A 22,133-nucleotide genomic window follows, 5' to 3' on the forward strand; every position below is an offset into this window, starting at 1 on the left:
TTACAGCTTGGCATTCTAGCAACGTGTTAATGTTTTGTACTGGCCGTAGCTGACCTTTTAGAATTGGGGGGTCAGTAGATAGCGGGAGATAAAATGATGGTTGATACACATGATCTAACTTTAACTATCAGTTTTCGTGTGGGTCACTAGTGTATAATGCTATGGGATGGAATTCTGGTTTGTGGCTATAGAATGTGTCTTTTACAGACAAGTATGTAGTACTTTCCAGTTTTTATTAATGTGTGCGATGAATGCCTTGTTTTTGATTTTCTTTTTGTTGTGACAGATCCCTCTGTTCTTAGAGGGGCATTTGAAGGCCACACTGATGCTGTGTGGGGTCTGGTATACAGCACGATTCACCAACGTTTGTTGTCTGCTTCGGCGGACGGCACAATAAGAGTGTGGAATGCAGCTGAAGCCTCCCCAGCTTTAACAATATTTAACGAGACCTTAGGTAAGAGCAGATACTGCTAAATAGTTCAGTAAGGTTTATTTACAGTTCTTGGTCTTCTTGTAATGACAAACCTAGCTCAGCTCATGGTTTATTCATATTTTGTGTTTTCTCACCAAGAACTAGGCATACCTTCATCCGTCGACCTTGTAAGCAGTGATCCCGCCCATATGGTTGCATCATTTAGCAGCGGACACACAAGTATCTTTAATATGGAGACACGTCAGAAAGTCCTGACACTGGAATCCTGCATTGATACTGGTGAGTAATATTTTCAGTTGTATTACATTCACTCTGTACAGGTTCATCCTGAGTTTGTTGCAGCAACAGGGACATCTCCATCCCATTTCACAGGAGATCAGGCTGTCTCTTGGCACCAGACACTTTCCCCTGTGAGGGAGAAACTTCCTGCCGACCGATCTTGTGTAACAGTACACGTTCATAAATGGAATGCCGGATCGGTGTTGGCACCCACCGCAATTTTACTATAGTGCAGCAGAGCCCTGCTGGCTGATCACATGTATTACAATCGGCAAATGCAGGGCTGTTGAATTTCTAGGATTTGAAAAGAAGGCCCCTCTTTTTCGGAACAATATGAGACATAATTTGTGCGGGTTCATCAAATATGGAAAGGGGAATTATGGTTTAACAAACATGGTAACAATGACAAATTTCAGGGTTCTAAAAACTTCAGGTACAGAAGGAGTAAAAGAAATACATTGGATAACATATTGTCATTGTTTGTGTTCTAGAATGTTCTGCTGCTTACATTTATTTTCCTTAAGGATTCCTATTAGCCTTTAACCCTGAAAGACAAAGCTAACTTCTTAACTAGGGAAAGTCGGGCAAAAATAATAGAAAAAATGAATTCTGACACTTAAAATGCAGTTTAACCTGAAGCAACGTTTCTCCCCCCCCCCACACTCTTCTTTCATTTTAGCTGTTAATGCCTCCTGCCAAATAAACCGGGTAATCAGTCATCCGACTCTTCCAATCAGTATCACTGCTCATGAAAACCGTCACATAAAATTTTATGACAACAACACAGGTAAGAAGATAAGAAATAAGATACACAGTAATGTGCAAGTGTTTTCAATGCCAGTGCTATCCTTAAAAAGACAGTATAGTCGTCATAGTAAAAACTTTTGTATCCAAAGCGATTTATACAATAGTTCTCTAGCATTTCTGAGGCTTGTCTCATTTGACAAGTGCTCTTATAGCTAGTCTAATTTGTAAATAAAATTTGCAAGATTTGGAAAAGAAGTATTTACTGTAGTTATTTGTGTCCTTTAAGTGATTTGTGAACTAAAACATCATGCAAACGTGCTTTGCACTCCTTAAATATGTAGCAATAATTATTGTACGGTGTTTGGATTCTGTTTTCTTGAGCAATGAATTGTGTGTCAAATGTCTATTACAGCCACTATATGGTCCCAAAAATGAAAACATGATCATTTAACAAATAAAACATGTTGAAGGATTGCTTGCATTAGAACTATTTAACCCCTTCAATCCCAGGGGTTTTTGGTACCTCAAAGCCCGGAGCAATTTTGCCATTTTTGCGCTATGTCGGTTCCGAGATGATTCTCTTTTCCTGTGAATAGTCTACCCATGTAAACTATATATTGTTTTTTCAAGGAGAGATAGAGCTTTCTTTTGATACCATAGTTGGATGATTAGCTGAAAATTTAGAATGAGAAATTTAGTAAAAACTAGCGAAAATTAGAAAAAAAACTTTTTTTTTAAATTTTCCCTCTGAATCCTCACAAATTTAGGTAAAGTGATGGAAAATTCATCAAAAGTTTATCAATTCAGGTGTTGTGATTTCAGAAATACCTGATTTATATAGATTTTCCATACTTTCCTAGCATCAAGGAGCATACTATAAGGTGTACATTTTTTGTATAATTTTTATGCCTATGGCTTAACGGGTTTGGGGGTTGTGAACGGGGGCAGGAGGGTTATACTGGCTAGATGTTATGCTAGGACAATGGGATGTAATCTTTTTTTATATATTTTTTTTGCATTTTTTTATATATTTTTTTTACACACAAATGGTTAGAGGTCCTCTTAGGGACCTCCTGAACATGCCAGTGATGTCACAATGACATCACAGCTCACTTTTTTTTTTAATTATTATTTATATCATTTTGATTTTTTTTTTATATTTTTTAGATAACTAACCGCTTTTTTCCAGCTCTTCTGTTTCAGGACGGGAGGGGGGTTGAGACATGGTTTCTCACTCCCCTCCCCGCGATCCCCCTGCACCGATCACACTGATCTCTATGCAGGTCCTCACAGACGTGCATAGAGATCTCAGCGTCTGTGCCTCATCGGAGGACAGGATATCCCCTGCAGGGAATGCCCGATCGCGCAGTTTGAAACATAACAGCTTTCCGGCTTTCATGCCTGGAGCTGTTACAGCAGACCGGACAGCAGAAAGCCGGCAATGCCGCCTTCTGCTGTCAGTGGGGAGTCCAGGCTGATCTCCCGTGCAGTGGCAGGGATGTGTCCCTGAAGCTGCACGAAGGGCTGGACGTACTGGTACATCCATAGGGGTTTTTTACTAGGCGTTTTTTGGAGGTCCCGGTACGTCCATAGGGGATTGAAGGGGTTAAAGACTGCTTACTGGTAACCACTTTTCAAACTATGCTATTGTCATCAGTTCCATGAAATAGAAAACAAAACATTTATATTCTCTTTGCCTTTTAGGAAAATTGATCCATTCAATGGTAGCTCACTTAGATGCCGTCACTAGTTTAGCAGTTGATCCAAATGGATTGTATCTGATGTCTGGCAGTAAGTATTTAAGTAACATTTGCACAGAAACATTGCGCAAGCTACTAGAATTTGTGCGAATGCAAAATATTCCAAAGGTCTATGTTACATGTTTCTGCTTTTACGGTTTATTGTTCCCAACCATACCCGTGATGCAGTTTGGATGACCACAACATTTTTTGTAAAGAATACCAGGGCCCTAATGGAGTAACAATAATAGAACTTAAAATTGGAGCAACCTTTGTATGCAGTAGAAAGGCAATCCTAAATGAGAACCATGTGTATGCTGTAATTAGTGGAGCAGTCTAGTCCACAAAATGTTATTTTTACTCCATGTTGGAGTCTGTTTTGCATGGACCTCAGTACGCTTTACTCCAAGCAAGTCTGAGCAGGCATTATTTAGTTGTTGCCATTTGCCAATAAGATGTATGTCTTATTACCCCCACCAGCTTATGCTCTGAAAACCAAGAATCGTCCTATTAAAGTCATGAAGCGGCAGCCAATCATATATATCCTAAACATCTACTTTCAGATGGTATACATGTGATTGGCTGTCTCCTTTGACTAGAATAGGAGTGCTGCTGAGCATGTGAGAGAAGCACACAGCGGCATGCAGAAAGCCTTAATTCCAGGAAGAATCCATTGTAATTCTGTGTTTTCTCAGGTCATGACTGTTCAATACGTTTATGGAACTTGGAAAGCAAGACCTGCATACAAGAATTCACAGCCCACCGCAAGAAGTCAGACGAATCTATCTACGACGTGGCATTCCACCCATCTAAATGCTACATTGCCAGTGCGGGTGCTGACGCCCTCGCTAAAGTTTTTGTATGACATAATGTTCCCCAGTAGCTTATCAGTTACCAGCCTCATCCAACCAGAGACACATTACCGATGCCGGAAGATTTGACTTAACTGGCTTATTCCCTTCTCTTCCTTCTGTCTTTCTTTTTTTGTGTTCAATAATCAGGATGAAATGCAAAAAACAATGTCGTGGGTTTAATTTTGCCGGGTGTGGTTTTCTAAACGAATGGTTTGTTCAGGGTGCTGTGAACTGAACTGGTGCTTGGAGCCAGGCTTCTGTCTTGCAAATGCCCTCTGAGCTACAGTAGCAGCATTTTATTTTTAAGAGTGCATACTTGACCAGGCAGGCCTGGATCAAACTAGGTTCCAGCATAACATAGGGTTTTGGCTAGTGGGACAAAAAGGATGGCCAGTGAAGTGGCAAAAAAATAGGATTCGTAACAGGAAACGTACTGCTCCGTCTATCTCGCTTAAAGCTCGAAGAAGAATATATGGTGGATAACTTGGGACCCATTTGCTGCCTGATGAATGGTTTTCAAGCAGATTTATTGGAAAAGGAAGGATGCTCCCATTCAGTTGGGGGAAAACATGCATTTTATGTTCTTAAATGGTTTTTGTTTAGTGTACGGTGCTTTGTGTTCCAGGAATGTATTATCCAAGTGACTGCCAAATAAATTTATAGAAAGATTACCTTTGTAAAGTACTGAAGGTCAGGGGTTTCTGGAGGGTCAGTCTTTAAATATGTGACGGTTGTCATTCAAAAGGGACTTCATTCCATTTATTTTTTAATAAAGCCAATCGAATACAGTAGACACACTGGCTCACGTTAGCCTTTTTAACTTGCCTTTTTAGTTACTGCTCTGGTAATGTTAATTAATATGAAAAATGAAACGCAAGATGTATGCCATTTCCCATCTGTCTAAATAAACATATAGCTAAAACGTATGTACCTTTTTGACTTACATGATAGGTTTAAAATATATAATTTAATGCCTTGGTCAACTCTTATGTGAAACCATTCATGTTAATTTTTGGTTAAATTGAGTAATTCATGGATACTACTCCGCCTGTCTACTGACCGAAGATTCTGAAAATGTTCAATACATTTTTCAGTCTACTAACTCCTTGCAACATTATACCTGGAACATTGAGCTTAAGGCTACCTGTTCTTTAGTGAAATTGTATTCAAAAGAAAGTAAAATGTTTCATTTTAAACTTTGTGTTTCCCAAAATGATTGTCATAGAGTTTAACAGATGAGCTATAATAGAACAGGGTGTACAGGTCCATAATAAAGACAACTCTGAATCCATCAATGAAGACCATAACAGGAGGATATGATACTATTGTATTTAACATGCAATGTATTTGTGCTAATACAATGTTACTTACCCTGTCTATGTATTTTTTTTTATTTTTTTTAATCAATTTTTTTTTTCTTGCCCTGGAAAATGAATTCTCCACATCCTGTTAAGGGCCAGCAATTCGGTTGCATAAGGATTACAAAAACAGATGCCAGTTATACTTTAATACTATATAATATCCGCCTTAATGCAACCACTGGTTACTTTTAGTATGTGACCAATGCTCTCCTGGTTTGTTTTAAGGAATCAAATGATTTTAAATTACAGAAGTATACATGTGTTAAAGGTTTTATTTTTTTTTTTTTATTTTTTTTTTAAAACAAAACAGATATTTGCTGCTAAGGCATGCTCAGAATTTTTTTGGGAAAAAGTAGTTCTCGCTTGTTTGATAGTGCTAAAGTAAACTACTAAAGCTGTTTTAAAGCAAAGTTCAGACAAGGACAACTAATGTGCATAATAGCATTGCTAGTTTTATAATGTTTCCACTTGTTTCAAGAACAGAAATACAGTTTGTGGGTCTTAGATGGAAATTGTGTATTATTTGTGTACTTGATTTTCCATTTTCTTTTTAGACTAAATTGCAAAGATTTATTTGGAAATTCTAAAACCTATGTATATTATATATAAATATATATATATATATTGTAAACATATATTAAACGTGTCTAGTATGGGTTGACTCCAGGGGTGCATTTTAATCTTTTTGTGTTGCGTTCTCCTTGGTAAGTGTACATGCAAAAATGATTAGGGTATAATGACATTGAGTATTTTGCTGTAACATGCTATATACAAATACAGCTGTTTTAATTGATGTACATACATCTTCAGTTGGCATGCTTGTTTCAATGGCTGTGCTATTTAGTTGTTAAAAACTTGAATGTAAAAAGAATGACAATTTAAAAGCAAAAACAAAAAAACCCCACACATAAGTCTGTTGTGTTTTAACCAGGTGAATACTATATGAATGGATGGAACGGTGCCTTTATTTAAATAAAATACAGGGGTTGGGAGCTCCATATGGAAAAACCTAGTTCTAGTTGTAAATCAAACATGGGTTCATATTGGTCTTTTCTGCGTGTGTTGAGCTAGAAATTGTTTTCATGATTGACAGAATAAGTCCCCTTAAAGACTTCCTTTCATGAATGGTGCATTTAAGTGAACAAAAATGTATTTAAGGATTTTTTTCTCCTCATTTTTATCACTGTCCAGTTGTTAAAAAAAATAATAAACAAATTCTTCAATTATTGATTGTGATAGCAAATATTTCCAGTATTTTAACAAATTGAATTTTTTGTTTTTACCCCAATATTTATTATATCAATAATGGTGATGTAGGCAAAAATCACAAGTGTTTCATACACAAATAAATGTATAAATGGTTTGCATTGATGTATATATCTCTATATTATATAATATATATATATATATATATATATATATAATTACTGTGCAAACGCTTTAGGCAGATGTGAAAAAAGTTTCCAAAATACAAGTAAACCGAAGAAACAGCTAAACTCAAAACTATTTGTACGGATACACTTGCATACAAGGAGCTCAGCAGGTTGATTGGGTCTCAATATACGTTCGGAGCAATCGTAGTTCTGTTGTTATTGACTCTTTGGGGTCATTGTCATGATGCAGAATAACTTTGGAGCTAATCAGATACCTCCCTGATGGTATTGTATGATGGATAACTAGCTGCCTGTACTTGTCAGCATTGAGGAGACCATTAATTCTGACCAGGTCCCCAACTCTATTTGCTGAAATGTAGCCCCAAAATTGCAAGGAACCTCCACCATGCTTCCTTGTTGCCTGGAAACACTCATTTTTGCACTGCTTTCCAGCTCTTCGGCGAACTAACTGCCTTCTGCTACAGCCAAATATTTCAAATTTTGACTCATCAGTCTTTTTCTGCACCCCCGTTCCTCTAATTTTGTGAATTGTCTCTTTGGCCACAAGTCTTCCATGAAACAATCTCTGATCCGTCTTCTACGCACAGTAGATAGATGTACCAATGCTGAGCTGATGGCACTACATGTTCCGATTATGAAGCGAAGTAAGCATGATGTCTTTCTTTTGTGCTTCTTCAAAACGGTTTGTGTTGAACATCTGGAAACCCCTGTGTGCCTTGATGTTTTTTTTTTTTAATCATGCATCTAACTATATGCCTACAAAATCACCGAATTTGTGCAATGTTTTGAAGGCAAAGGGTGGTCGCACCAAATATTGATCTAATTTGGATTTTTCTTCTGTTCATTCACTTTGGATTTTGTTAAATGTTACAAATAAACTACCCTGTCTGTTTTAAAGCATTCATACTTTACTGCATTTATTTTCCCCACACCTGCCTAAAACCATTGCATAGTACTGTAAATATGTAATTGTGCATTTCTTGCATTCTTAAAACTGACTCATTGGCCACAGGCCAGATCATTTAATTCAGATGCATTAGGGAGTGAAATCTAAGTAACTATGGTTGTGAACATTCTTATAGGCAATACTAGTCTGTTGATTAAAGCTGGAAATGGAAAGCATAATTCTATATGACGGTGTTTGATCCCTGTACAGATTAGGCCAAATGTTGCTCCTATGCCCTGATTACTGCTTTCATGCACGGATCCAGTTTTTTCTTTTGCGGTTTAATACCCTAGCTTATCATTGGCACGAATGCTAAGTCTAAACTACCTTCTGCTAATGGAAAATACATTGGGAGTGGACACACAGAGTAGAGTGGTGCTGCCTTCCATGTGGCAGAGAGTAGCCATTGGTAAAGTGAATAAGCATACCTCCAAGAACACGTGTGCTTTTTAAAGAGAGCATTCCCAGTCATGGCAGGGAAATGACCAGCAGAGTGCATTTATGGTCTTTTTTTTAATTATAGGCAGATATACCAATTACACTGAAGTTGTGTTAACTGTAGAATTCAAGGAAAAATGTTGCGCTATTCCAGGTTTGTAACTGTGACTAAAATGTCTTATCTACCTTATTCTGGAACTCATTTGACATACCAGCCAACTAGTGTTAAGTGCTTTGTGAATATTACTCTTTGTATGTCTAACTGGTCCTTGTACATATTAAAGGGGAACTGTGGTGGTTACAACTTTTATCATAAGTAAAATAAGTTTCCCTGCCATCCCAAGTGACACTAAGGATAGACTCCTCCTCCGTACCGGATGGGGCAGGACTCAAACTTTAAAAGGGCCCTCCCCTCCTACTAACACCAGTTTTTTTCCTGCCCTACCAGGTAGGGGGACTCGTCTACCGTTTATTATTTTGTTCGGCTCTAGGTTGAGCCGTTTTCCCTTGGCTAAGCCCCCATTCCTGGGGGGATACCTTGCACCTTAGCTGGATGGCTGGTGCTGCGTCGCCCAGTGCTTGTCCTGGACGCTGCAGCTGTGGCGCCGTCGTCCCTGCGGTGATCGCGGCCACGGTGGTGCCTTCGTCCCGGCAGTGATCGCGGCCGCCGGCTGTGTTTACGGAGTTGCCAGCTTGTATGCCGACACCTCCTATGGCCGGGGACGCCTGCCGGTCTGAAGATTCAGCTGCTGGACACCGCTGTTGCGGCTTACTGGCATCGGCCATAATGACGCCTGCAGACTTCCGGTTCAGGCTTCTGCACTTCCGGTTGTGCGTTCCAAGCCTCGTTTTGGTCAAAATTCAAATTTTTGGCGACAAACTCTCTGCTGTTGCAGATTACAGCCTAATTTCAGCTCCTTTTCACTGTATATATAGAAGGTAAGTGGTTTGGCTGCTATGTGTGTTCCTGCTGTTTTCTTTGGGTCAGGTGCTGTTGCATCTTTAATTATGTCGGCCCCTGATAATTCTGTGCCGCCCTCTGTTGAGGACAAGCCTAAGAAAGCTGTTATGAAGTCTAAACATGCCCAATGCTCCGCGTGTCACAAGGCTTTGCAGGATTCAAGGAAGAAGCTCTGCTCCGCTTGCCTGAGATCTGCAGCGGATTCTGAGCCGTCTGGGAGTAGGGAGTTTTTGACCTGGCTTAAAGAGGAGATGCAGTCTACCTTCTCTGCCTTCCGTCAGGCTGTTCCTGTTCCTGTTTCTACCTATCATCACCTTCCAGCGGTACAAGACCCCGCTCTCCTGGGGCGTCAGCCTTTGTTCTCAGACTCTGATTTTGACTATCCTGAGGTAGAGGAAGGTTCCTCAGAGGAAGGAAAGATCCGGGAGGAAAGTTCTTTTTTGTTCCCGGTGGAAGAAATTGAGACTTTAATTTCTGCTGTGAGGTCGGCTATGCATTTGGAGGAGGCCTCCACCCAGAAAAATGACTCTTTCTTTGGTGCTAGCTTCTCCAAGCAGTCTGCCTCGTTTCCTGTTCATCCTGCGCTTTCTGACATTATCAAGCAGGAATGGAACCACCCGGAAAGGAGGGTTAACCTGTCCAGACGGGTTAAACACATGTTTCCCTTTGATGAGAACTTTGCTGAGTTTTGTGCTACCCCGCTGGTGGATACTGCTGTTATGAGGGTCTCTAGGAAGACTACTCTGCTGTTTGAGGATGGCTCTCATTTTTCTGACCAGATGGAAAAGAAAGCCGAAGCTGCAGTTAAGAAATCTTTCGAGGCTTCAGCTGCTGTCTTTAACCTGGAATTGCTTCTGCCTCAGTTTCCAGAGCTGTCAAGATTTGGTTCTCCCAGATTGAAGAGGATATTGCTGCCAAAACCTCCAGGGAGACTATCCTCAAGAATGTTGCTGCCGTGAAATTGGCCGTGAATTTTCTCTGTGATGCCTCCATTGAAAACATCAGAATGACGGCCAGAGCTTCGGCGCTTTCAGTTGCAGCTAGAAGAGCCTTGTGGCTTAAGGCATGGGGAGCGGATAATGCCTCTAAGAACAGGCTTCTTAATATCCCTTTTAAGGGTAAGACTTTATTTGGGGAAGAGCTGGAGTCCCTTTTCGAGAAAACCACAGGGGACAAGCATTGGATGACTCAGCAAAAGCCTCCTTCGAAAAGGCAGCAGTCCTTTCGGCCTTTCTTCCCGAGACAATCTAGAGGCCATAGTTCTAGGTTCAACCCCTCGTCCAGAGAACAAAACTTCCGAGGCAGATTCCCTCGTGGAAGGGGGAGATTTGACAGGATCGCCTTCCCCAAAGCGTTTCAAGACCCCAAGAACGCTGCATGACGCCTCCTCCATTCCGGTGGGAGGAAGGCTCAGTTTTTTCACCGACAGTTGGTTCTCACTCACCCGAGACCCTTGGGTGAGAGCCGTTGTATCGCACGGCTATCGACTTCAATTCCGGACCAGACCTTCAGACTGTTTTTTGATCTCCCACCTTCCTCCAGACCAGGCAAGGCGGTCGGTCCTGTTATCCACCATTCAACACTTGTCAGACCTCAGAGTCCTGGTTCCTGTCCCTTGGCCAGAACTGGGCCAAGGGGTTTATTCTCCGTTTTTTCTGGTCCCCAAGAGACCGAGTGGTCTTCGCCTAATCATAGACTTGCATTTTTTTGAACAGTCACCTCCAGTTCATCAGGTTCAAGATGGAAACCGTAAGATCCACCCAAGACACCTTATGCCTCAACGACTTCATGGCGTCATTAGATCTAAAGGATGCTTATTTCCACGTTCCCATCCATCCATCTCATCAACAAGAGTGGCGATTCCTCGGGGTTCAACTGTCCAGCATTTTCAGTTTCAAGCACTTCCATTCGGATTGTCGGCGGCCCCAAGAGTCTTCACGAAACTTTTGGCGGCCCATCTCCGAGTTCAGGGAATCTCAGTGATTCCTTATTTGGACAATTGGCTTATCCATGCCCAGTCGGCGCAGATTCTTCAGGGTTCACCTTTCCACGGTGGTCGACACATTACAAGATCTCGGCTGGATTCTGAACTGGGACAAATCCTGCACCGTTCCCTCTCAACAACTAGTGTTCCTGGGTCTTCGCCTGGATTCCTGTTCCGGGAAAGCTTTCCTTCCGACTGCCAGGATCGAGGGGATTTGATTCCTAATACACAGGATTCGCTCTGCGCACCGCAGCTCCTTACGGTTATGTATGTCCCTGCTGGGCAAGATGGTCTCCGCAAAGTATGCAGTGCCCTGGGCTCTGGCCCACATGAGAGTACTTCAAGGATTTGTCCTCAACCATCTGGAAGACAACCCATTGGCTCTGGACAGGCGTGTCTGTCTTCCTCCGCAGGTCAGAGCTTCCCTCTCCTGGTGGCTCCAACAGAGCGTCCTTGCCGCAGGGAGAAGATGGTCTCTTGTCTCCAAGGTACTTCTCACCACCGACGCCAGCATCAAGGGATGGGGAGCTACGTATCTAGACCGGTTTGTGCAAGGTCTCTGGTCCCCAGCTACGAAACTTCTTCCCTCGAACTGTCTGGAGTTACTTGCAGTAGAAAAAGCTCTGCATCACTGGGAACATCTGCTCGCCGGCAAGGACATTTTGCTTCGTTCCGACAATCAGGCAGTGGTAGCCTGTGTCAACAGACGGGGGGCACAAGAAGTCCTCGACTTCTCTGTATATCGCTCAGGATTTCCTTTTGGGCAGAGTCCCATCACATGACTCTGTCCGCCGTCCACCTCAGAGGAACTTGGACTTCTCAAGCAGATTTCCTGAGCAGAACTCCTGTGCTGAGCGGCGAGTGGGCTCTGCATCCGGTAGCCTTCGATCTAATCGTCCAACGGTGGGGCTTGCCTGAGATCGACCTGATGGCATCCAGAAACAATGCTCAGATTCCTGTCTTCTTTTCCCTCAGACCTCAGGATCATCCCTTGGCAATAGATGCCTTCTCACGGGAATGGAATTTCCGTCTCGCATACGTTTTCCCTCCGTTTGCTCTAATCTCCAGGGTCCTACAGAAGATCAAGAAGGACCACGCCTCCGTGATCCTGATAGCACCAGACTGGCCGAAGCGAGTCTGGTATTCCGACTTGATCGCTCTAGGTCTCTCTCCCCCTCTGAGGCTCCCAGCTTGGAAAGACCTTCTGCATCAGGGTCCGTTCCTACACCCAAACCCTGCCGTGTTCTACCTGACAGCCTGGAGATTGAACGCAAACTGCTGAGAGCGCAAGGTTTTTCTTTCCCTGTGGCTGAGACTCTTCTGCAGAGTACAAAGAAGGTTACCTCTCTACGATACATTAAGATCTGGAAGAGATTTCACAGTTGGTGTTGTTCCAGGGGGATTTTGCCGACTTCCTGTTCCTCTGCCTCTATTCTGGACTTCTTCCAGGAAGGATTCGACTGTGGACTTCAGCCTTCTACGATCCGGGTGCATATTTCTGCCATCAGTGCTCTCCTCGGGTTCGAGCTTACATCTGCCTGTGATTAGACGTTTTGCCAAGGCCATCGTCAGGATGCGTCCTCGATTTGTCACCAGGATGGTTCCGTGGGACCTGAATCTCGTCCTTCGTAGACTCACATTACCTCCTTTTGAGCCTCTAAAGTCGGTTTCTCTGTATTTATTTTCGCTGAAGACGGCCTTCTTAGTAGCCATTACTTCTACTCGTCGGATTTGTTAACTCCAGGCTGTGTCTATGAAGGAACCGTTTCTCTGTTTTTTCCAGGATAAGGTGGTTCTCTCTCTACCGCCAGAGTTCGCACCCAAAGTTCAGTCGGCTTTCCACAAGAACCAGGAGATCGTGTTGCCTACCTTTTTTCCTGCTCCTGGCTCAGCTGAAGAAAAAGTTCTTCACACTCTGGATCTGAAGAGATGCCTCACCATCTATTTGGAACGGACTCTACCCCTGCGTAAGTCCTCTCGTTTGTTCGTGGCCTCTTCAGGGCCCAACAGGGGTGTCAGCATCTCCAAGTCTTCCATCGCTAAGTGGATTGTTGCGGCCATGAACTTGGCATATTCTGCAGCCGGCCAACCTGCTCCTGTGGGGATCCGTGCCCACTCTACTAGGGCAGTCTCCACTTCCTGGGCCGAAAGATGTTGTCTTTCGCCCGACCAGATCTGCAAGGCGGCTACTTGGCGGACTCTCTACGCTTTTGTGCAGCATTACCGTCTCGACCAGATGGCTCAGGAGGACTCTCTTTTCGGTCGGAAGGTCCTGCTTTGGTAAATCTATCCTTAGTGTCACCTGGGATGGCAGTGAAACAGGAAGTTCTACTTACAGAGAGCTTATTTTCCCTGTCAATCCCTGGTGACACGTTTTTGTTCCCTCCCTTCCTTTCAATAAATTTTGTTGCATCAGATTGCTTTGCCTGTGTGGTCTTTGGTATTTACTGGTGTTAGTAGGAGGGGAGGGCCCTTTTAAAGTTTGAGTCCTTCCCTATCAGGTACGGAGGAGGAGTCTATCCTTAGTGTCACCAGGGATTTACAGGGAAAAGAAGCTCTTGGTAAGTAGAACTTCCTGTTTCTGGAACTACCTTTAGATTGTGCTTTTTTGACATTGAAATCATTTCTGAACATTGCATAAAATCAAGGCCTGCTTCTGACTTTGGTGACATGTATTAATCGCTTCGGCAGATAAATCATGTTTAGTAAGGTGTCTCTGCCCAATAGTGCGCTTCAGATGCAGGACTAGATCGTAATGGAGAGGCTCCAGCCTAGTGGACAACATGGACATTTTGGGGACCTTCATTTTCACCAGATCCAGGCACGTTAGCCTTCTGGGCCAGTCTGGATCCATGAGGACCTCCAAGAGCCTGTCTGTCCTTATAGCCTAGATAGAATTGGAAGGGGTGGAAATGTACAGCAAATGTCTGACTTATTAAAAGGTATCTAGCGTTTTAGGTCTTACCCTTGGAGATGGAGAGGAGTGAGGAACTTTCCTGTTGAAGACTGGCATCATGTGGTTTATATTAGACTTGGGCACCAGGGTGCTCTTCGTGTTCTTCTTCGGAGAAAAAAAAACCTTTGTATTCTGTGAATACTCGCCTGTTCCTGTCTTCTTTTCGGGCGAATATTTGTGGACATTCTTCGTGCGCGTTTCATCTTCGTTTTCTCCCGGCTGCGTAGCAGGGGTTAATACGGGGTTAAGAACACATCGGAGCAGCAGCAGCTGCGTTCGCACCGTGAAGGTACGTGTGTGCGACTCTATTGGTTGCCGGAAGGGGGCTGGTCTGGCATCAACAAATGAATTGCAGAATGCACTTCATTCGTTGATGGCAGACGAGCCCCCTGCCCGAAACGACCAATAGAGTTGCACACACGTACCGAGGTGTACTGTACACAATACACATTAACCGAAACTGAGGGCCTAGTTCCTCCGAGCAGTTGTCTTGTCTGAGACCTAGACAAATGCTCCAAGGAACTTGGCCTCCTTTTTATCATACACAGTCACACAACCATAGATGTTTAATAAAAGAATAGGGATTATTTTACATTTTTAAATTGATTTTGGACCACTTAATACATGCCTAACATTTGCTACCTATTTATAATGGCATACTTTGCAACAACTTTTACTGGACAGGACTGGAAAAAAGCAGGACTGTCCACGAAAATGTTGGGTGTGTTGTGGTGGGTTTAATTTTATTTTAGTTATATTTATTATTATTTACTTTATTACATTTAGGCTAGGTTTCCACTTGGGTTTTTGTCCTGCGTTTTTTTTCTTGATGAAAAACGCCAAGAAAACTGCCACTGCATTTTCCTGCGTTTTGGCGTTTTTTTCTGGAGTTTTTTCTGGCGTTTTAGCCTTTGTGTGGAAATTGCTTTTTTTGACCTTAGGCAGTTTTTCCAGCCTTTACAAGTTAGAAGTTTCACCCAGCTAAAAGGGATTAGGATAAATGGCAAGTATCTGCCCCCTGATGTCATTTACTTGGTAGAGTTCTACTTAAACGCCCCGGCGGACCCTTTTGTTACTTTTCTGTGGTTTGTAAGGCCTGCTTTATTCCGAATGTCTGCTCCTCTAGGAAGATTGGCCCCAAATGATGGTGCAAATTGTTTGCTGTTGCTTTTGGCACGCAGGATCCAGTTGATGTGTCGCGTATGTTTGTTTGTAATGGCATGTTTGTTCCAAATGGTGTAGAATTCAATATGAACTTTGTTTTGTGTGAAACTGTTTGTTTCCAGCCTATTTCTCGTAGGACACACAGATACTGGGTCCATCCTCTGCATTGTAACTGTGGAAAAAACGCCATAAAAAACGCCAAGGCAATAAACCCACATGGCTTTTTCATGGCGGTTTTTCTCTCCCATAGACTTCTATTGGAGAAAAACGCCAAGATTTCCTTGCAAAAAACGCCAGTGTCAACATGCTGCGATTTTGAAAAGCTGCCACAGAGCCCAAAAAAGCAGAAAAACGCCAAAGAGGACTGAAAAAACGCCAAACAAAAAAACGCCAAGTGGATATGGCATTCTGCGATTTCCTATTGAAGAACAGCTAACATCTGGCTGCTGCGTTTTTTCACTAAAAAAACGCCAGGTGGCGCTATTGGCGTTTTTAGCTAAAAAAAACCAAGTGGAAACCTAGCCTTAATGTTGTAGTGCAACCCTACCCAGCTATACCTATGTGCACTAGCATACCTAGTTTAGCTAAATTTGATGGGACAGGAAAAAAGCAGGACTGTCCCTGAAAAAGTTGGGTCTGTGTGCAGGTATGTGGATGGAAAAATGTTATAGGGTGAAGTGTGAGTTATAGCGTTAATGCTAGTGAGTGTAGAAGTGAAGGCCAGGGCAAATAACAGGAGGAAAGGTCCTTGTGATTTGTGAATTGTACGTGTGTGTGTTATGTGTGTTATGTCACTGTGTTATGTGTTATGTTTGGTAGGTTGTGTATCAGATGGAAAAAAATGAAATGGAAATGGAAAAGGCGAATGAGGGGGCAATTGGCAACCCACTCACTTGTTTAACCCCAGGGCAAAGCATCAAAACAACTGTCAGTCCTAGACGTTTGGCAGCGGACTCCCAGAGCTCAGACACAAGGCCCTAGCGTAAGCTGGCTACTCCGATGGAGGTAGAGAAGAAGAGACGCTGGCACCACCGCCGCCACCACCACCACCACCACGGGCAAGTGGCGTCCCACTCACCTGGTTCACCCCAGAACAAAGCATCCAAACACTGTGTCAGTCCTAGACGTGTGTGAGTGGGCCTCCAGAGCTCAGAGACAAGGCTCTAGCGTAACCTGGCTACTCCGGTGGAGGTAGCAGGCGTTGCCACACCGCAAACAGACGCAGCCAGGGGGGAGAAACCGTCCTTACCATTAGGGACATTTGAGGCATGACACTAGCCAGGAAGAGAACTGGCAGAGAAGAGACGATGGCACCACCACCAGCAGCAGCAGAAGCAGCATTGGGAAAGGCGAAAGAGTGGCCAATTGGTGACTCGCTCACCTGTTTCACCCCAGAGCAAAGCATCCAAACACTGTGTCAGTCCTAGACGTTTGGCAGCGGACTTCCAGAGCTCAGACACAAGGCCCTAGCGTAAATAAGCTACACCGGCGGAGGTAGTAGGCATTGCCACACCGCAAACAAGTGAAACCAGGGGGAGAAACTACCTTGAACATTTTGGACATGATTTCAGCCAGGAAGCGAACTGGCAAAAGATGCTGGCACAACCAGCAGCAGCAGCAGCAGCGGGAAAGGCGAATGAGTGGGCAATTGACGACCCGCTCACCTGTTTCACCCCAGGGCAAAGCATCAAAGACTGTCAGTCCTAGGTGTTTGGGAGCGGACTTACAGAACTCAGACACTAGGCCCTAGCGTAAATTGGCTACACCGGCGGAGGTAGCAGACGTTGCCACACCACAAACGTGCAACCAGGGGGAGAAACTACCTTGAACATTAGAGAAAGAAAATTTACTTCCCAAGCTAAGAGCTGGGTAACCCAACTTGGGCAGATTGAATTTAAGAAAGGCAATCTGCTCCATCAGATGAGGTTCCATGCGTGAGCGCTGTGGACTCAGTATGTTTCCAGTCATAGAAAACACGCACTCACTTTGAACAGTGGTTGGCGGACATGATAGAAGCTGCTGCGCAACCCATGAGAGTGCAGGCCACACACTCTTCTTTTCATCCCAGTAGCTAAGAGGATCAACATTAGGTGCAGAAGGAACTTCACAGAGGTAAAGTTTAACCATTTCAGCAGCACTACTCTCCTTTCTGCTGCTAGCTCTGTCAGATGGTCCAACTATACTCCCAAGTGCCTCTTCCCAAAACGCAGCTGCTCCACTCAGCTGTGTTGTGATGCTTGTGGCACTGCTGCTGCTGCTGCTGCTGCTGCTAGGAGTAGCAGACCACATCATCTCTTCCTCCTCCTGCACCTCTCCCTACTCGGACAGCATTCCTATTTTACGCTGCCAGTCACGCACCTTGTTAACCAATTGCTCCCAGTAGCTACTGAGAACATTGAATTTCATTGCTAGCTTTCCCTTATTTATTGGATCGCAAAGGGACACTAGCATCATTTCGGCACTCTCTTCCATGCGTTTGCGAAGGTGTACTTTTAGCAGATCCTTCAGCTTCCTGACTATGGCTGCTACGTCAGGATGTAGAGTGCCACCTTGAACAGCCTCACGGTTTCCAAGGAACACATCCATCTTGCTGCCTAGATGGGAGAACACTGAGATTACCTGGGCCAGACTGGCAGTGTTTGAGTTTAAATTTCCTGTGGCATCCCTGAATGGTTTAAGGACTGCCACTAGCTGGGCGATCACTGTCCAATCCTCCCTATTCAATGGAGAGGTAATCCCAATATTGTGCTCTGAGGCAAGATTATGGATTGCCCTCTGCTGCTCCAAAATCCTCTCCAGCATGTCTAACGTGGAGTTCCACCGTGTACTGACATCCTGACGTAGGCAGTGTACGGGAAGACCTGACCTCTCTTGCTCTTCCCTCAAAAGTTGGCTAGCCTTAACACTATGGTGAAAGTGCCCAGCGATCTTTCTGCAGCGGGACAGAACTACTGCTGCTACATTAGTTCCTTCTGACATTGCTGCCTTCACTACAAGATGGATGATGTGGGCTGCACAGCGCACACCAACAATATGACCATCTCGCAGCGCTTTCACCATATTGGCACCTCCGTCAGTTAACACAAAACCAACTTCAACATTGGTGCCTGCCTCTGCTCCCACCCAAAGGCTAAACATTTTCCTCATTGCATGCAGAATATTTTGGGAAGTGTGCTTTTCATCCATCACTTCTGCATGGAGAAGGAATGATCGGTAGCCTGCTGCAGCAGCTTCCTTAGGCACACCGGGGTGCCACCAGTGTGCTGTCAAAGAAAGAAAGGCATGCTGCCCACTAGGTGCACTCCACAAATCTGTTGTGAAATGAACAGACTGACCAGCAGCCTTGGAAAGCTCCTCTTTCACTGCTGAAACACAGGACCGATACAATGAGGGGACAATGTTCCTGCTGAAAGTGGAACGTGACGGAATTGTATATTGTGGAGCCACAGCCGCCATCAATTTTGAAAGGCTCCCCTTCAATCATGGAGAAGGATGCCCCTCCAACAGCAATGAACTGACCAATAAGTCGCGTTACTTTATTGGCCTGCTGTTTGGACATTGACCTTTTGGATTGGAATGCCACAAATTGTTCCAGGGTGGGCTGCACATGCAGTGCTCCAACCTGCCTTGGTCTCTGGCTGCCAGCACTAGCTGCTGCTGCTGCTATTGGCTCAGAAGCAGCTGTTGGGGTTTTTCCACTCTCTCTGGAGATGGTACTAGTTGTTGTTGTAGTACCACGGCCACCAGCTATGCTGCCTGTGCTCAGTTTTACTTCTGCACAATAGCACAGCGTTGTGTTGAGTGCTGAGGTGATGCTTCATTCTAGCACTGGTAAAATGGCCAGACACGTTCCCTCTGCTTATTAGCGTCCCACAATGTTGGCACTTTCCATAGCGCCCTTCTTCAACATTTTCAAAGTGCTCCCAAATTGGGGCACGCATAGCCTTGGAGTGTGCCTTGGGTGCTGCTTCTACTGCTCGGGGTGGATGAACAGAGGCAGAACTAGTGGTGGTGGCACTGGTGGTAACAGTACTGGCCATAGTGGGACTGCTAATTGCTTTAACTCTAGATTTGGTAGGTTTTGCTGCTGCTGGTGGTGGTGATGATCGTAGCGGAGAAGGTGGAGGCTCAGGGGAAAATTGTGCACTAGTCATTTGGACACTGCTCCCTGAGGAATCTGATTCCTGACCACTCATCTCCTCTACTTCCTATGGCTCATAGTCTAGTTCTTCATTAGCCAGATCAAATGGAATTCCTGCTAGGCTGGAGCTAAGACTGATATTGTTGTGACTAGTAGTAGTGCGAGCAGGATGAACAGACTCTGCACTTGGCCTCAGTCTCAGGCTCCTCTGCTACCTCACTAGGTGGAGTTCCACTATGTGTAGCCCTCTCTCTAACTGTCTTTACAAAAATATTGTAAGGACTTGGTGGCTTGCTAGAGGTACTAGGAGGACATGGCGTGGCGGTACCAGTGGGAACAGTAGGCGCACCACTAGTGGTGGTAGAGGTGGTGGTGGTTTTCCTTACGAAGGAATGAGATCGCTTTGGTTTGGGAAAACCCCTCTGAGTCTTGCTGCTAATTTGGCTCTGCTTGGTACCTTGCATGCTGCTTGTGGATGGGGAAGATGCTGCTTGGGTCAAAAGGCACTTCTTTTTACTCACTGGGCTAGTAGAAGTACTAGTTGTGCTACCCTTTAAACTTGAACGTGCTTCTGGTGCTTTAGGCTTTCCGTAAAAAAACAGAGCTTGTGGGCCTAGCAGCACTACTACTGCCTGCTTTTGGTGCCTTTCCTTTACTTGATGATCCTTCAAGCAATGCTTCCCCAAATGATAAGCGAGAGCTTGGCCTAGTTGGCCGACTAGACTGACGCAAAGTCTGCATCTTAGAACTGGTGGTGGTAGATGGAGCTTGTCCCTCCTTAGTCCCAAAAGGAGGATCCATTTCAAATTTTGTGTTGTGTGTGTAGTGTAGTGTTTAAAAAAACTATTAAAAAAAAATAAAAATAAAAAAAACAAAAAAACGGGATAAAAAAATTAAAGACTTTGAATTTACACGGGCCTAAGAGCCTAGCCTACTACTATGCTAAGCCTAAAGCTATATTTCTTAGTATTCTAGTCTAACTCTAGGCAGACGCTCTCAAGACCACTAAGCTAAAGTGAGGTTAAGTTATATAATATTATTAATAGATTAGAATTTATTATATTATGTTATATAATAAATATTAGAAGAATTACTTATATTATGGTATATAGATAGAAGAATATAGATTATGAAATAGAATTAAGAATTACTTATATTATAGATTATGAATTAGAATTTATATTATGTTATATAATATATTATAGATTAAGATTAAAGATTAGAATTATTTTAGTACCTTGAAGCTTTGCTTAGTACAGTTGTTGTCGTCACACAGTCAGTCTTTCTTGAAAAGAAATTAGAAAATAAAATGTCACAGCAAAACAGTTAGCTTCACTGCTTGCTGAACACACAGCACTTATGCGGCTGCACTCACTAGCCCAACAAGTTCACTTCACTGATGGACTGAGGTGAGCAAAACAAATGAAATAAAATGAAATATTATTAATTAAGAAAAATTGACTTGGTCTCTTGCTGTTGCTAAAACAAAGCACAAACTAAAGAGCTGCAGCACCAGTACTAATAAGATTAGCTGAACTATAAACTAGTAGTAATTAATTTTATTTATAGCTAATTAATAAGCTAACTAAAATGTATTATATATTACTGATTTTAGATTAGACAGTAGTAGATGTCTTGAATGTACAGTACACTCTACACTAGTATACTAACTATACTATATATATATATATATATATATAACTGACAAATATATATATAATTTTATAATGTATCCAATTATTAATAATATATTCTATTAAATTATTTATAAATTCTATTATTTAGTTTATCTAAGTAGGACAGGCAGTAGGCACTAGTGCCAGCCCAGGGCAAGGGCACCCCAGTGCCAGTGAGGCACTGGGTGTACTGTCAACTCAACAGCACTACACAGTTGATGACAGACAAAAGCACTGAAAAAAAATTAAATTAGAAAATGATTAAATTAATAAAATTATTAATTCAGTAGAACTGAACACAGTACACTGTGAGAAAGGGCAGGCTAAGGCTTACCAGTCTCACACAGAACAAAACAATCTCTCTCTGTAATGCTCGGATGCAGCACAGCAGTGTTGCCAAAGCAGTCACAGCGAAAAATGTGAAAACAGTAACAAGTATATAAACTCTGTCGGCCCGTGCCTCTTCCTCTTTCGTAATTATGCTGCGGGACTACATATCATCAACCGGAACGTAGAAGATCACATCTTCAAACATAAACATTAAGATAACCGCCAAGGACAGGAATCAACCATTTGCGTGGAAGGAACACAAAAGAGGCACAGAATAAAAAAATGTAAAAAACGCAAATAAAGTCAGACCGGAAGAAGAGAGGCAGGGAGGGAAAATCCTCGCCTCCTGTATTTATTAAAATTTTCATAATTCGGTCACCAAGGTTGGAATAATTTTTAATTTTAGGGCAAGACAGGAAGCTCCTATTTTGTGATTTTAACACTAAGAAATAAAGACACTAACGCTAAGCGCTGCTAAATGTATGAAACTTAGTGACACAAGACCAATCAGCTGCTCAGAGAATATCCACCAGGGTTCCTCCTGCTACAAAATGTCCCTCGGGCCTCTGGTGACATTAGCCTGCCAGTCCACTGCAAATACAGGGGCTCGGGTACCCGCAGGCATCCGTACCCTGTCTAGCACATCTTTGCCCAGCATGCAGGAGATTCCTGGTCTGGAGATCAAGCTTCAGTGAACGCCCTCCCAGCGCGAGTCAATCGAGGCAATATT

General features: G+C 43.4%; 1 protein-coding gene across 2 annotated transcripts in view; it reads left to right on the forward strand.

Annotated features, from left to right (window-relative positions):
• Nucleotides 1-4,063, forward strand: part of LOC149289888 (striatin-like) — a 45,317-nt gene extending 41,254 nt beyond the window's left edge. For both annotated transcript variants that reach the window (XM_089490112.1, XM_089490115.1), the window contains 5 exons: nt 287-454; nt 572-712; nt 1,392-1,499; nt 3,164-3,250; nt 3,894-4,063. In XM_089490112.1, the coding sequence (XP_089346238.1) occupies nt 287-454; nt 572-712; nt 1,392-1,499; nt 3,164-3,250; nt 3,894-4,063 (674 nt within the window). The remainder of the gene's footprint in view (nt 1-286; nt 455-571; nt 713-1,391; nt 1,500-3,163; nt 3,251-3,893) is intronic.
• Nucleotides 4,064-22,133: the final 18,070 nt, after the last annotated feature.

The sequence above is a fragment of the Sceloporus occidentalis genome, unplaced genomic scaffold (genome assembly GCF_023333645.1).
Source record: "Sceloporus occidentalis isolate IW3139 unplaced genomic scaffold, rSceOcc1.0.p SCAF_42, whole genome shotgun sequence".
Classification (NCBI taxonomy): domain Eukaryota; kingdom Metazoa; phylum Chordata; class Lepidosauria; order Squamata; family Phrynosomatidae; genus Sceloporus; species Sceloporus occidentalis.